The sequence below is a fragment of the Humulus lupulus genome, chromosome X (assembly GCF_963169125.1).
Source record: "Humulus lupulus chromosome X, drHumLupu1.1, whole genome shotgun sequence".
Classification (NCBI taxonomy): Eukaryota; Viridiplantae; Streptophyta; class Magnoliopsida; order Rosales; family Cannabaceae; genus Humulus; species Humulus lupulus.
This window is the reverse complement of record NC_084802.1, coordinates 184,889,705-184,904,915: the sequence shown is the minus strand read 5'-3', so window position 1 is coordinate 184,904,915 and position 15,211 is coordinate 184,889,705. Positions and strand designations below refer to the sequence as shown.

Below are 15,211 nucleotides of genomic sequence, written 5' to 3'. Positions count from 1 at the left end.
CTTTTGTACATGTTTCAAGTATTTACAATAACAAAAAATACAATTCAACTATTTTGTGCATAGAAGTTAAAAAGTGAAGAATAAAAAGAAAGAAAATTTATGACATAAACTTCAATATGGGAAACTTTACTTACCAACAATGACTTTCTCTATCTTTGGATCTAGCTACAATAAAAGATTTTTTTCTGTCTTTGGACACCAACAAATTTAAAATTTCAGGGGTAAAAAATCTTCTTGAAACTTCTTTTCTAGGGCTTTGCATATTAGATGAATTTTGATTATTTTAAAAAGAAAATAAATGCACCGTTAACCCACCTGTGTAATTTTTGGGGGGAAAATTAATTAACTTTGTTATATTTGGGGTAACTTATTCCATAGTCAATTAGTTTGGGGTAAAGTGTAATACTTGGAAAAAGTTAGGGGCTAATAAGGTTATATGTCCTAGTTTAAACGTCATTCCACACAATAGTTGTAAAAACGACATGTCGTTTAATATTGATACCAACTCCAAAAAACGACATCTAATTTCTCACTCGTTGATGAAAATACGAAATGGTGCCTTGTATATGTAATGTCTCAAATTCCCTAATGTGGCTTAGTGCCTGGATTATGGGTCCGGAGGGCCATAATTGACTTAATATGTGATTATGTGAGTTATAATATTATATGGCGGTATTTGCATGCATGTGAACCCATTTCTTATTAGAATAGCATTTTCGTAAATTTAGCCCGTTGATGGCGTATTTGTATATTTATGTGCATGTATGTGATATATGGGTGAGACCACATTATTATGTGGATATGTTTGGATTATTCGGCATGAGACGATTCTAGGAAGCAAGTTAGCTGTTTGGTCATAACGGGGTCAAATATCAGGCTCGGGGCGAGCCTAGGGGTAATTTGGTAACTTAGTACATTACTGGGATCAGGTAATGGGGGAAATTATTTAGTAATTATTTGAGGATATTGGAATTAACGGGAATTGTGAGACGTTAATTATGATTAACAAGGTAAGTGGCAAATGACGAAACTGCTCTTGGAGGGTTTTGGGAGAGTGTAATGGCCCTAGGGGCAAATTGGTCTTTTGGACCGATATAGTGATTGAGTCACTAAAACCCTCAGGTGATGGAGCAGCAAAAACAGAGTATTGTTTCTCTATCTTTCTCGGCTATCTCTCTATCTCTTGGAAGTTTTGAGTAAAAGCTTGGATTTTGGGGAGAATTGAAGCTAGGAAACTGTTTGGGTGTAGCTAGGAATCCATTTCCAGTGATTAAGGTAACGTTTTTAGGCTTTAATTTGCTGAGTTTCTGGGTTTTAATTGTGTTCTTGGTGTTCTTGAGTTTTAAGAAATTAAGTGATGATTTTGGATAGTTGTGGGGATTTTGGGTATATTATGATGTTGTAATGATGTTATGGATAGTGTATTATGATTTTGAGGGTTGAATTTGGGTCTGAGGGGCCTTTGAGGTCGGTTTTGAAGTTTGGAACTCAGGGGAAAGAACTAGAAAATTCTGGTCTGTAGAACTGGCGCCCCAGCGCTAGGCAGGGGAGGGAACGAGTGCTCTCTAACTTGGGGTAGCGTGGTGCCCCAACGCTATGCCTGTTTCAGCAAGACCCATTTTTAGGGCTTGGGAGGACTTTGGGGGTTTGGGGGATGGTTTCACCACCCCGTTGGGTGAATTGGAAGTCCTGAGAGCACGAGAGTGGTTCCAGAGTTTGTTTTTAAGAATTTAATCTTATGAGATTATTGTATTTGGTTTTGATTAGGTTACCGCTAAGGGCCTACAGTTAGGATCATTCTCAATGGTCGTTCTTAACTTATTTTACGCTCAAGCCTGAGGTAAGAAAACTGCATCCATTACGTGACATACATGATTAGGGCTCGGCCCGAATGCTGAATATTGTTTTGATTGGGCATTGGCCCCTGTAAATGCCCATGATTATTATCCTGCCTGTGAATATTGATGAAGCATGTTGGGTGCTCTATATATATGGATGTTTGTTATATGACGAATGTTTGTTAGCATTATATGCTTGAGAAAAACATTGACTTACTAGTCAAGGACGGCAATAGCGCTGAGCGCTGGTCATAAGCATTGACTTATGAGTCAATGGGCGGCAATAGCGCGTTGAGCGCTGGTCGATATGATTAGACCTAATCAGGAGTGCATTGCATGCTTGTTCAACCCAATTGCGTAGAAAACTAAAGCGCCAGGTACGCTGGACCAGCTCCAACGCTGGTTATTCAGAAGATAGGATAATGGGTCCCAGGGTGACTTATTAGTCCTAGATCCTAGGGCGCTGAGACCCCAGTGTGACTTATTAGTCATGTGCGTGGGCAATGGGCCTCGATATGAATCACTTAATCATTTCTTTAGAGCATTTGGTTCCATATGACAGTGTAGTCATTTACATGAATGGTATGCATGCACGAGTAGGGTTATTATTGTCGGGCATGTTTATTATGATTTAGAAATGTGTTAATCACTACTTATGAGCATGTTAAAGTTTTCTTGCTGGGCTTTGGCTCACGGGTGCTTTGTGGTGCAGGTATAGAGAAATGAAAGCTGGACCAACCATGAGTTGGAGAGCTTAGGTGGCGATGTGTACATATGCGGCCGTTTAACCACCACGACCAAGGTTTCTCAGAGGAACTAGGGTTTAACCCTATTTTTTATGCTTAGGTCGGCGGATTGTAACTTTTGAATTGTAATGACCATTTTGGATTGTAAATAACTTTGTAAACACTTTTATGGGATCCCATGTACAATTTAACGTTTTTAATAAAATATATCCATTCATTTTAATCAAGATTTTAACCCTGGCCCATTAATAACACTTAGATGCACGTTTGTAGCCTAATGACTCATTTAGCGAGATAAACACTATTTAAAACACATAGTGTAACGGTCTTGGCTAACCAAAGCGTTACAGTATATTTCGATCGGGTTGGGCAAGATTACTGATAACTCTAGAAATTAGAGTTATTTCACCACATTTTTTAAGCTAAAAATGATTTAGTTCTTAAGTTTTTAATTAAATTATTAAGTTTTAATTACTTTTTGAATTTATTAGTTTCATTTTAATTTTTTATAGAATTTTATGTATTTTTATAATTATTTTGTTGTAAAATTTTATATAAATAAATAAATGAGTATTGTTGAACTTAAATGTTAAATTAAGTTATAATTAATATTTTCAAAAAATTTATATGAATTATTTATAATTGAAAATATTTTATCATGACTTAATTTATATTTATTTTGTAGGAAATGGTTCTATTTTTGGTTCTTGAAGAGCCAAGATAGAGTGAAGAAAAGAAAAAGGAATAAGGAGAAAAAAATGTTATTTTTGAAAGAATGAAGCCAACCAAGCATCTGGGCCCGAGCCCAACCATCTGCCAGGCCCACAGCCCGAGCCCAGCTCCCACCTGCTGCCTGGCCCAATCCGAAGTTGTCCTCCTCAGCCTTCAGCATTTCCCTCACGCCTGGCCAGCTTCAATCACTCTTGCCCAGCATATTGCCTCAACCGTGTGCCTGTTCTTCTCTCGGCCAAGTCCAACTTCAGCACATATAATATCCAATTCGCCAGCTGTCACACCATGTGTTTCCTCAGCATTCAGCTCCCAGCTTTTTCAACATATATCACCAACGTACGGGCCCATTCAGCAGCCAGCTCTTTGCCTCGCCAACATCACCTCCCTGCCACCCTTCAAGCCCAAACCGCCCAAGACAAAAGAGTCTCCTTTGGGCCCAATATGCAAGGCCCAAATGGCCAGTCAACCAAGCTGTCAAACAGCCACAAAAAGACCCCCAAAAATCACATTTTCATTCCCAATATTTTTCACTCAAATATCAATTTATTCTTCCCTATTTTTCTTACCTAAATAAACATTCTTAATTCATTTTTTTTACCCTAGTTTTTCACTAATCTTTTATCCAACCAAACATTTCATCTTTCCAATACTCTTACACTTACTCTATTTATCCTACCACTTCCCAACACAATTAAATTAATCAATTTATTTATTTTAATTTGATTAATTTAATATCCATATTTTGCATATAAATAGAGTCTTGTAAGACCATTTGGGGGGCTCTTCTTCTTCATATTTTTCAACCTCTTCTACACATTTTTCTTTCTTCTTTTCACTAGTTTCTCTCTACCATTTTCATCTTTTGAAGAGCATGTCAAGTATGTTATTTTGTAATTTTTATCTAGTTATGAGCTTCTAATCTTTTTCAAAGGTTATTAAGATGATGATGAAGCAAAATGTAACTAGATAGTATTTTTTAGTGTATGTTGATTTCCCATTTGTGTAACATTGTTTATGGATTTTTCTATCAATGATATGCATTTTTCATCTATTATTGAGTGTTAAAGCATATTACACTTAGTTATTCATTATGCAAAAATATGATATTCTTTGATTAAATGTTTTTCATTAAATTGTTCACATCTAATTCTTAGAGCATAAGTATCATATTTTGCCTAAACATAATCTCTTTGATTTTTTGTAGTTTCATTAGGTTGTAACACAACTAATGCTTAGAAATTATATCTTATAAAAGTGAAGAAAAATCCTACCTTTTTGAAAGAGTAACTTGTGCTTGAATAGAAAATATATTTTGAAAAAATATATAGTGTGATTTATTTCAACTATATTAAAACTTGGGAATCAATATACTTATAAATACTATTAAACTTGCATTTTGTGGATTCTAAAATCTTAATAATCTTATTTTATATATCTCATTTGAAAACAATTTTTCTATTTAATCTTAAATCTTTTTATTACTTGTGTTTTATTTTTCTAAAACAAAATCTCATCAAATATTTGGAACTAGGTTAGAATATTCTTGCTTTGTTTGAAATAGTTTCTTTTGATGTTAGTCAACTCCCATGGGTTCGACCTCGTACTTACATGAACATTATATTCCGAAACGATTCGTGCACTTGCGAGCTTAAATATTAAAACACCCTCTTTTGGGATCAACAATTACACCGACCATCCAACCATGAAGATTCGAGTTTAATTTTGTACATATGAAACTTGTTCAAATGATATATTATAGGTACAATTTAAAATGAGGTGATATGACTTGAAATATGAATGGCTAGAGGATTTTTTATTTTATTTTTGCAATTAAGTCTCTGAATTTAATTAAATTAATAATTAAGTCTAATTTATAAAATTTTAGTAATTAAATTATACTTTTTATAAATGATTTACATTAATCGTCGATAAGTTAAGTGCGATATTGTATGCTGGGAATACCCTGCCATCCCCACCATAGTTCGTTAATGACTTGGTGGTTTAGGTCGGTCTTAGCTTGATTTTTCATGCCCAAGATGGTGGAAATACCCTAGACCGAGAAGGCTCTCAACTCCAATACCTTAGAGGACCTTTGTCAAGCATGGCCTTAGTTGTGTGTTGAGGATCAAGCCCTAGCGTGACCCTAAGGTGGCATCCTTGAATTTAGAGTAGCTCAAGTTGACCCAGGGTCTATTATTGCACTCTTATAGGGGTAGGGACTCATTACCTAACATGGGGCAAACCTTGAGGCTAGCCACAATGATAATAGTGCCTTAAGCAATCCTAATCCTTAGAAATATCACTACTAAAAATAAGAGATTTAGCTTCGGTGGAGAACCGAAGCTACTGCCAATAACATTGGTTTCGAAACCGATGTTCTAGAAGGTGTCGCAATAGATACATTCAAAAGCATCAGTTTAGAACCGACGCTATTAAGATAAATAGTATCGATTTCAAACTGTCGCTTAGAAAAAAAAGCTAGATTCATTTTTAGCTATTATTGGCATCAACATTGATATCAAATACAAATCAAAGCAGAAAACTCAATCACAATGCCATTATTTACCCAAAAATAAAATGAAAAATACACAATCCATATTACAATCAATGCGTAGTGAACCAAATATGAGATTTATACATTTAAAAAAATGAAAAAAAATCATATTTAAAGTTTGATTACAAAAAAAAAAGTCCCAAATTTGATACTTAGCCACATTTTCATCACCACAAAGCACCGTATTCACGAACTTAGATTGAAAGAGAGATCAAGTGAGAGATATAGAAAGAGCTTACAAATGGATGCCGAGCCCCATGAACCTCGAACAACCACCATCACAAACCATCGCCACCACGCGAGCACCACCACCTGCAAAACCGAAAAAAAGAACACCCAAACCCACTAATTGTTGATTACTATCGCCCTACAGAAACCCATGAGCCACCACGCGAGCACCACCATAAGTCGTTGATGACGAGACCTATGAACACTTAAACCCACCACCGCCTCGAACCAACATCTGCAAAACAAGAATATATATATATATAGAAGAGTGAGAGTGAAATATATATGAAGAACGAGGGAGAGTGAGAGAAGGGAGAAAGAATGAGAGTGAGAGAATGAGAGAGGGGCGGTTGGTAGTAAAGATTGAGAGAGCTAGAGATAAATCTTAAGGTTATAATGGAATTCGACCAATCTTTTGGTATTTTATATATATATATAATTAGTCCATTAGCGTAGATTTAGAGCTGACGCTAAATCTACATAACTAACGCTATTGATATCAGAATCGTCATGATTGATTTTAGCAACGTCGGTTTAGAAGTCGCGATTTATATCAGAAGCGTTGGTTTGGAATCGACATTGATGGTCTTTACTAACAACGTCGATTATTGTATCGACGCAATTAACAAAAATTAGCATCAGTTTGAAACCAACGCTATTGAATTGGTTTGATTAATTTCGACAGTGAGTGTGCAAAATCAACGCAAAGAAGTGACAATTTTTGTTATAGTTTATGGGAGGCGGCCTTCAAACCTAACAACCACACGTACCATGCATTGGGAAGAGGCTCATCTTCAATATGCCTCATTGTGTTACAATATTTCTTAGTCAATAACTATTGCATCTACGAACTAGGCCACAAAGGCTCGTGTTCAATTCAATAGATGAATCCTATGTTCACAAAGGCCCATAACATGTAGGGTCCAAAACAATAATGAACCCACAAAAGATGAAAAGAGCATGTTCAAGAACAAAAGTTGAACCTCATCATGCCATGAGATCCAATCTTCAACTACAACCCGTTGGGGTTTCGAGAGACTAGGTCTTTCATTGTATATGGAGTTGGTTGAGTACAACCACAAACATTATATAGGCAAAAATTTATATCATTCGAGAGTCATTAACTATGTGTCACTTTCGTCCATTAATAATAGAAACAAAATATATGTATACATATGCCGGCTGGCCGGCGGCCAATAATATAAATAACAATTTTTTTTAAAGAAAAAAGGGGTTTTATCGTAAAAACGACATGTCGTTGATTGTGAATGAGAAAACGACATGTCGTATGAAGAAGAAACGCCCCGTGATTTGTAGCAAAGTATTGGGTTAGAATTTGGAGTGTGGAAGGTGGAGGATAACAGTTCGGTACTTGAGAACAGTGATAGCGAGTTAGTGACGGTCTCCTCTAACTCCGGCTAGGGTTTGCGAATATCAACCCTAAAATTTCCCCAAATGGAGACCTCTCTTAGATATGCTGGAGATTCCAAAGGAGCTTTGAGAATCCATGCTAAGCAGAAGTTCCTCATCGACCTCAAAACCCACCTACAGGTACTACTATTTCTCTCACCAATTTCTACTTTTATGCACAATTTTTTACTCTCTTCTTACTACTCTTGCCTAAGCTTGGATTGTACTGAATTTGGCTTTACCATCTAATCTTGCTCTGCATATGCTTTGATGATAACCCTGTAAACTAACACTTCAGTAGTATACTAATGGCTTTTGGCTAATCCTGATAATACTTTTTGTTTTATTCTTACTTATTTGGACCTGTAAAAGGGAATGGATAATGAGGAAGTGTTTCCCTTTTTTTGGCCCATTCACTTTTGTATGCACCCATTTGAGATACAAACTTTGGAATCCAGTCACATTACTAGTTAAAGTTGGGAATAAGGGAATCAATTATTTTTATTAGGGATCAGGAATCAATTTTGGAATTCACTCACTTTGATATTCTGTTGTACATGTAGTCTTACTCTAAGTGTGCTTTGATGATAATCCCTGTAATACTATCACTTCAGTCGTCTACTCACGGCTTTTGGCTAATCCTGTACTGGGAGTAGCTAATGAGGAAGTGTATCCCTTTTTTTTTCCCCTATTCACTCACTTTTTGATGTACCCATTTGAGACAATTGAGAATGGGGGAATCAATTATTTCCATTAGGGATTAGTAAAACTACCCTAGTTTCTTAGCATAGTGTTAACTTTATTTATGTGAACATGGCTGATGAAGTACAATTGAGAATGGGGGAATCAATTATTTCCATTAGGGATTAGTAAAACTACCCTAGTTTCTTAGCATAGTGTTAACTTTATTTATGTGAACATGGCTGATGAAGTACAATTGAGAATGGGGGAATCAATTATTTCCATTAGGGATTAGTAAAACTACCCTAGTTTCTTAGCATAGTGTTAACTTTATTTATGTGAACATGGCTGATGAAGTACATTTGATTCTTCAACTGGGACATACCTGTATTAACCCCTTATTGTCTTTTTCTTTATTCCGTTTTAGTTTCATGGAGAACTTGATACCCGACTTGGAGTTCCGAGCCATTTCAGTGCACTGTTGAGACGCTTCTATCCAGATGTATGCTCTCAATTTTGGTTGCTGAGCATTATTTATGTAATTGTCATCTTCATTTTCATTCTCTTTCTGATGTATATAGTACTAAGTAAAGTCTTCAATTTTAGTTCTCAGCAAGTCTTGGAGTAGGAATGAAATATGATAGGCGCGAGAAAGTACGATATGTTGTTCGTGGGAAGAAGTCATTCCCTGTGACAACTAATGGTGAAGTTAAGTTTAATGTTAAGGGGCGCTGTGACTTTGACAAAGAGTTCAAAGAGGTTGGCATAAACTCTGAGCTTTGAATTTGGTTATACGCTTAATAAGACATAACAACAGTGGATAACATATTTTGTTCTAATTTCAATTGGTTCTAATATTCTGGCAGAGGAGGTCAACAGGGGCTGCTGAATTTTCTTGGGCCATTTTAAACTTTCAGAAGGAGCAAGATGTTAGGATCAAATTTGGTTATGAAGTGCTGGAGCAGGTATGTACTGTTTATATATAACCTGTATTTGTTATAGAATTTCAGGAGCTTTAGTTTTAGATTATTGAAATTATTGAGTATGTCTTTGATTGTGGCACTGGAAAAAATTATTCTTCCATTAATCTCTTGGGATGGAAGATTTGTTTACCGTTTCATTTCCTCTTCCTGGAAGAGTATGTACAGTTATTAATAGCCATGATGTGCTCTATTGTTTTCTTGGATTTTAAGATTTCCAGTTTTGTTTCTTTTATTTCAGCTTCCATATTTCCAGATAAGGGAAAACAATTGGACATTCAACGCGGATGGTAATGGAAAATGGAATGTGAGATATGACCTGTGAGACACATAAATTTCACATAATTTTTTGAAGGTTAGAGACTGAGATGTATTAATGCAAACCCTATTCTTATGCATTTTCTATTACGATGAACTGCTGCCGAGCAGAAACATATTAGCTGCAGTTGTTAATGAAATGGCAACATTTAGCAGACTTCTTCTAGTTCACGTTTACCGGAAACATGAATGTTACGCTTTGGATTCCTATATTTCGAAATTCACATTTTTGCAGCTTAAGAAGTTGGGTCACAAGAATTTGATTTTGGGTGTTTGAATGAGACATGAAGAGTCCATGTTTCATTCTGTTACGTCTGGGAACAGTGTTGTTTGTGTTTTGAGTCTTTGAGAAAGAAGGGAATCTATTAGCAACTCTGGTAGGTAAAGTAGTGGGTGTGCGTGTGTGTGTGTGAGAGAGAGAGAGAGAGAGAGAGAGAGAGGGGAGAGGAAATTGTAGAGTTGGTGGTAGAGAGAAAAGTAGTAGTATTAGGTGGTTGGGTTTGGATAAGATACATGTCTAAAATGTGAAGATATACCATATTATACATTGTTTACTTGTACAATTGATACTTAATAAAGAAGTAGTTGAGTCAAATTAGAAGTGGGGTATCTTATATTCTGTCTATCATCTTCTTTCTGACCAATAGTGACTAATTTAATACATGAGGCTGCTGGTTGTTTCATTCCTAGACAAACAAGGCTTGATTTAGCAGTATGGCTTTATTTTAATATATATAAGGGAGCATTTTACAAAATAGACATGTATTAATATTATTATTAGGCAAAATCACTTTCCAACTCACTACATACACTGAATTTTCAAAAGAACACTATCTTGCAAAGTAACAAACTCAACAAAATGACTTTGGTAAGTAATTCTTTGCGAAGCAATCCTCTCTCAACTCAACGTAGCCGACGAAACATTCGATGACCGGTCGAATTTACTCGATTCCGGTTCGAAAAGTAGTTGTTCTGTAAAGAATTCTGGAAGAACTGTAATTTTGTAAAGTGATATTTGTTGGAAATGGAACTAGTATAAAAATAATAATAAAAAGGCTTGTTTTTTCATAAATTATTGGTGTTGGGAGTGAGTGTGTGTGTATATATCTTGTGCAACAGCAAAGGAAAAGATGTGACTTTAGATGAAAAGAAAAAGAAGCAAGTGTGTGTGTGTGTGTGTGTATAAAGGCAAGTGTGGAGTGAATCGAATCTCTAATAAATACTAAGATATTTTCTTTTAGTAATATTAAATGAATCTCATACTCGTACTCATCTCATCTCATCATCCTATGTTATTTGTAACTAAACTAATAGCAAGAGGGACTTGTCTCATATCTCTTTCTCTAATATTTTTGGGGCCAAATATCTGGCTTTGGTGCCGCGTGCGCCTCATTGCCACGTGGCGAAAGCAGATTGGCTGCAGATCCGACAATACGTTTTTATCATTGGCTCACTTTTCTGCCTTGTCTACTTTTTATTTTTTATTTTTATTTTTTTTGTTTGTAATAAGCTTCAGCTATGTTTGGATAAGAAATAAATAAATAAAAGGATATTATTATTTATTATTTTGTTTCTTAAATTTTAATATTGCAAAATAAAAAAAATAATAAGATAAGCTGAGAAAGAGAGAGAGTGTGAAAGAAAAGAAAGCCTAGTCCCCCACGGCCATGACATTTTCCTAATGAGTGAGGACAAAAGTATTGGATTTAATGAAATCAAAACTAAAGCATGGTTCACTCACACTTTCTATGCTTACAACAACTCTAACTATATTTTCTATATTTTTAATTTCTCTTACAATTAACTTATCTGAATAAACCTAAATTATTATTATTATTATTATTATTATAGAACAACCGTTTTTTCTATTTTATATATCAAAAATATAAAATATCATTTTTAAAAAAAAAAAAATTGAAGTAGGTAGAATGATACATGAAAATGAAAGGAGGGTTTTTTATTTTTTGTTTTTAGACAAACGAGTTATTTGTCAAGTTGAAGATAATACACAATTAATTTAGAGATATTCCTTAAAATTGACATCTAACTTAAAATAAAATAGATTTATTTAACAAAATTTAATAAAACAATTTTGTCCAAATCAAATTTATTATGAGCCACTTATTTTCAGGGATGTAAATAGGGTGGGAGCTGGGACTAGAATACTCCCTTTACTGGACATGAAATTTGCATGCGTTGCTGGGATCAGGGGCTTCAACAGGTACTTATTTTTAAAAAAAATTGTAAAATAATAATAATAATAGATCTATTTTTACATATGAATTATTGTATTATATATTTTAAATAATATTTATATTAAAAAAAGTATAAACAAATCTCCCATACTCGCTTATTTTGTTTGAGCAATTAAAAATCAATCTACAAAAGAAAAATAATAGAAAAATAATTGGACAGTAAATAATTTTTTTTTTTAAAATAACAAATAATATATACTTTTTGAATGTATTAATACAAATGATGAGAAAAGGAAGAAAATAAAAGAAAATAGAAGACTTATTGAGATTTTTTTCCCAAATTATTACCAATCTAAATCGTACCCTTAAAATTTTCAACTTGTTAAAAATCCTCCAAAATTATTAACATTACTGAAATGTGAGACTTTTGTTCAATTTCGCGAATGGTGATGTGGCAGTTTGGTGGCCAATGTGGTATTGTCATGTCAATGTCTCGTTTATAATATACAGAATAAATATGATTTTTGTCTCCCGAACTATTACCATTACCGAATTGTGATCCTGAATTTTAAAAATTTAAAATTAAACACTCTTTTGAATATTAAAAAAAAGAGAAAAAAAACCATTAAAATTAAAAAAAAAATGATAGTGACAAAAATTGGCTTAGGTGTTGGGCATGAGTCAGAATGAGCTCAAAGTTGGTTGGGTAGCAACATCATCGACTGACTGGGCTCATGTAGGTCTGTGGCCACATTCAACTTTGGTGTCGCCTTAAATTTTTATTTTGTATGATTTAATTTAATTTAAATGAATTTTTAGTTTAATGTTTTTTATATATTTTTTTTAATATTCAAAATATTGTTTAAATTTTAAATTTTAGAATTCGAGAGACATAATTTGGTAACAGTAAAAATTTTGGGGAAAATCCTATCTATTTTTTGAATTATACACGTGACAATCCACATCAGCACTTTAGTGTTGCCATATCACCATTCTGTTAGCAAAATTAGACGGAAGCCCCATATTTGAGTAATATAAATAGTTTAGGAAGAATTTTTAACAAACCAAAAAATTTAAAGACACAATTTGGTAGTGGTAATAGTTCCCTAGAAAAAATCCTAATAATAATGTAAACTCAATATGTGAAATAATGGAATCCTATTAAAAAACAAACAAAATATTATATAATAATAATAATGTATAAAGGTTAAGACTAGGAGGAATGGGAGGGCTATACGTCTCCAAGCTCTACTGTACCACTCTCTCCAACAAACTAACTAATTAGAATAATTTTAATTTTATTATTATTATTTTCAATTATATAAAAATAAAAAAATACTATTAATTTTTTTTTAAAAAAAATTAATCTATTTTATTTTCGGTTGGACTGTGCGCATAAAAACGTTACTCGCACACTTTCTCAGAGGTATCAATATTTCCTTTCTCTCATCTCTTCACTACACTTTCTCTCTCTAACTATTCTCCCTTTCTCTCCCTCTCTCACTCACTCCAATTCACATGAATCGTTCCTTCAGATTATTAGGCGGCGTGAACTCGTCGTCGTCTCCGACACCGTCGCCGCCTGAGCCCACGGTGGATTCCGACTTCGTAGTAATTCTCGCCGCCCTTCTCTGTGCTCTCATCTGCGTCCTCGGTCTGGTGGCCGTGGCTCGATGCGCCTGGCTCCGTCGCCTCTCTACCGGAAGCAGTGGTGGTACTGGAGGAGGAGCTGGCACGAACCGTCCTACACCTCAGCCACCGAACAAAGGCCTCAAGAAGAAGATCCTTCGCTCTCTTCCGAAGATCGCTTTTACTCCCGAATTAGCTTCCAAGTTCACCGACTGTGCGATCTGCCTCGCCGAGTTCGCCGCCGGAGACGAGATCCGTGAGCTCCCGCAGTGCGGCCACGCCTTCCATGTCGCCTGCATCGATACCTGGCTCGGATCGCACTCCTCCTGCCCTTCCTGCCGTCAGATTTTGGTCGTCGCTAGGTGTCAAAAGTGCGGTGGTTTCCCGGCGTCGTCGAGCTCTTCAAGCTCCGATGCCGAAGCCAGATTGAAGGAGAGAGAGGACTCCATTAATAGGTTCTTGCCTTAGCCTTAGCCTTAACTTTCAACTACTCTCTCTCTCTCTCTCTCTCTATATATATATATATAAATCTCTCTACTTCCACTTTCTTCCCTAAGTTATTACTATAGCTACTAGTACTGTTATTATAATTATTATAATTTAGATCTTAACTCGATCTTATTTATTTTCATATATAGATCTAGTTCATGAAAAATATATATATATATCTCTATAGGATTTCAAGGATAGCAGATGGAATGATTCTGTTGCCATTGCTATCTATGATTATCTGTAATTGCGTTTATAATTATGCTTGTATATAGTTGTTTAAATTTATTATTATTATTATTATTATCTAATATTTAATCTCGTTTTTTTTTCTTTCCACAAATTTTCAGGTTTTGCTTTTAAATTAATATAATTCAATTAGTTAACGAGACTAAAATAACAATATGAATGTTCGAAATCAACAAAATCACCACATCGATCACGAGTATGAGAGGATCGATTAGTGTAAATTTGGATTGGGGCTAATTTTAGACTCGCTTAAACGATTATTATTTATTTTTTAAAAAGTTACATTTGGCCTAATAATAAATAATAATTACGAAATTTGAATAATTAGGTTTTTGGGTGGAAAGGAAAGGACGAAACTGACTAGGTCTGGGGAACTTGTATTTGTCAAACCCACAATCATATATAATAATATATATATAAATTTTAATGAATATAACACGTACAAATTATTCAGTGCTTTGAATTTTCTTTCTTTCTTTCTTCTACTCACAAAAAAAAGTTCACATGTATGTATGTCCAGCATTACTTTTACTACTAGAGATTTTGAGGTTTGCTTTTGCAGTTGATTGGTGTATTTATACCTGTACTGTACTGTCCATTTTTACTTTCAAAATAGCTTAGGTTCCTCTTTTTTTTTTGAATAAAGTGGGCCATGGAATCGAGTGTAAAAAGAAATGTGAGACTATTGGAGTTTGGGATTCGACCCATTTGAAAAAAAATAAAAATAAAAATTATTTCGTCCTTTCTTTCTTGGTGTTTTTTTCTCGAGAAAAATAGATTATGTAAAGACTAAAGTATGAGCATTCCTCTAAACTAGCAAATATGTAAAAATAAATACTTAAGGATTTAAAATTCATTTCGTTCTAAAGATTTAGATATTATACATAAGCTCGAATACCAATATATTTTTCACCAAATGTAACTAACCTTTTAAAGCTTCATTAGATATTTTTTTTTAGTACTTTTTTATCTTTGTTTTCCATCACTCTCCCATTAGTTATTTTTTTATTATTATTATTTTGTTTTTCAATTTGTTTCTTTGATTTTAATAAATAAATAATATTTATAAATATAATATTTAAATGATGTAAAAGAAAATATAAATAATTAATATATGGTATAATGTAAAAGTGTGAAGTAAAATAAAATAAAAAAAGATTTT

The 15,211-nt window shown here is 34.1% G+C and overlaps 2 protein-coding genes across 2 annotated transcripts; both read left to right on the top strand.

Moving 5' to 3' along the window:
* The first annotated feature begins 7,432 nt into the window (after positions 1-7,432).
* On the top strand, positions 7,433-9,697 carry LOC133804021 (outer envelope pore protein 21, chloroplastic). The gene is made up of 5 exons (XM_062242162.1): positions 7,433-7,649; positions 8,617-8,691; positions 8,796-8,948; positions 9,056-9,154; positions 9,411-9,697. The coding sequence occupies exons 1-5, from the start codon at positions 7,554-7,556 to the stop codon at positions 9,492-9,494; spliced, it is 507 nt and encodes a 168-aa protein (XP_062098146.1). The 5' UTR covers positions 7,433-7,553; the 3' UTR covers positions 9,495-9,697.
* Positions 9,698-13,109: 3,412 nt separating this feature from the next.
* Positions 13,110-14,111, top strand: LOC133804130 (RING-H2 finger protein ATL80). Its single transcript, XM_062242287.1, has one exon. It carries the CDS (start codon positions 13,201-13,203, stop codon positions 13,777-13,779), a length of 579 nt encoding a protein of 192 aa, XP_062098271.1. The 5' UTR covers positions 13,110-13,200; the 3' UTR covers positions 13,780-14,111.
* Positions 14,112-15,211: the final 1,100 nt, after the last annotated feature.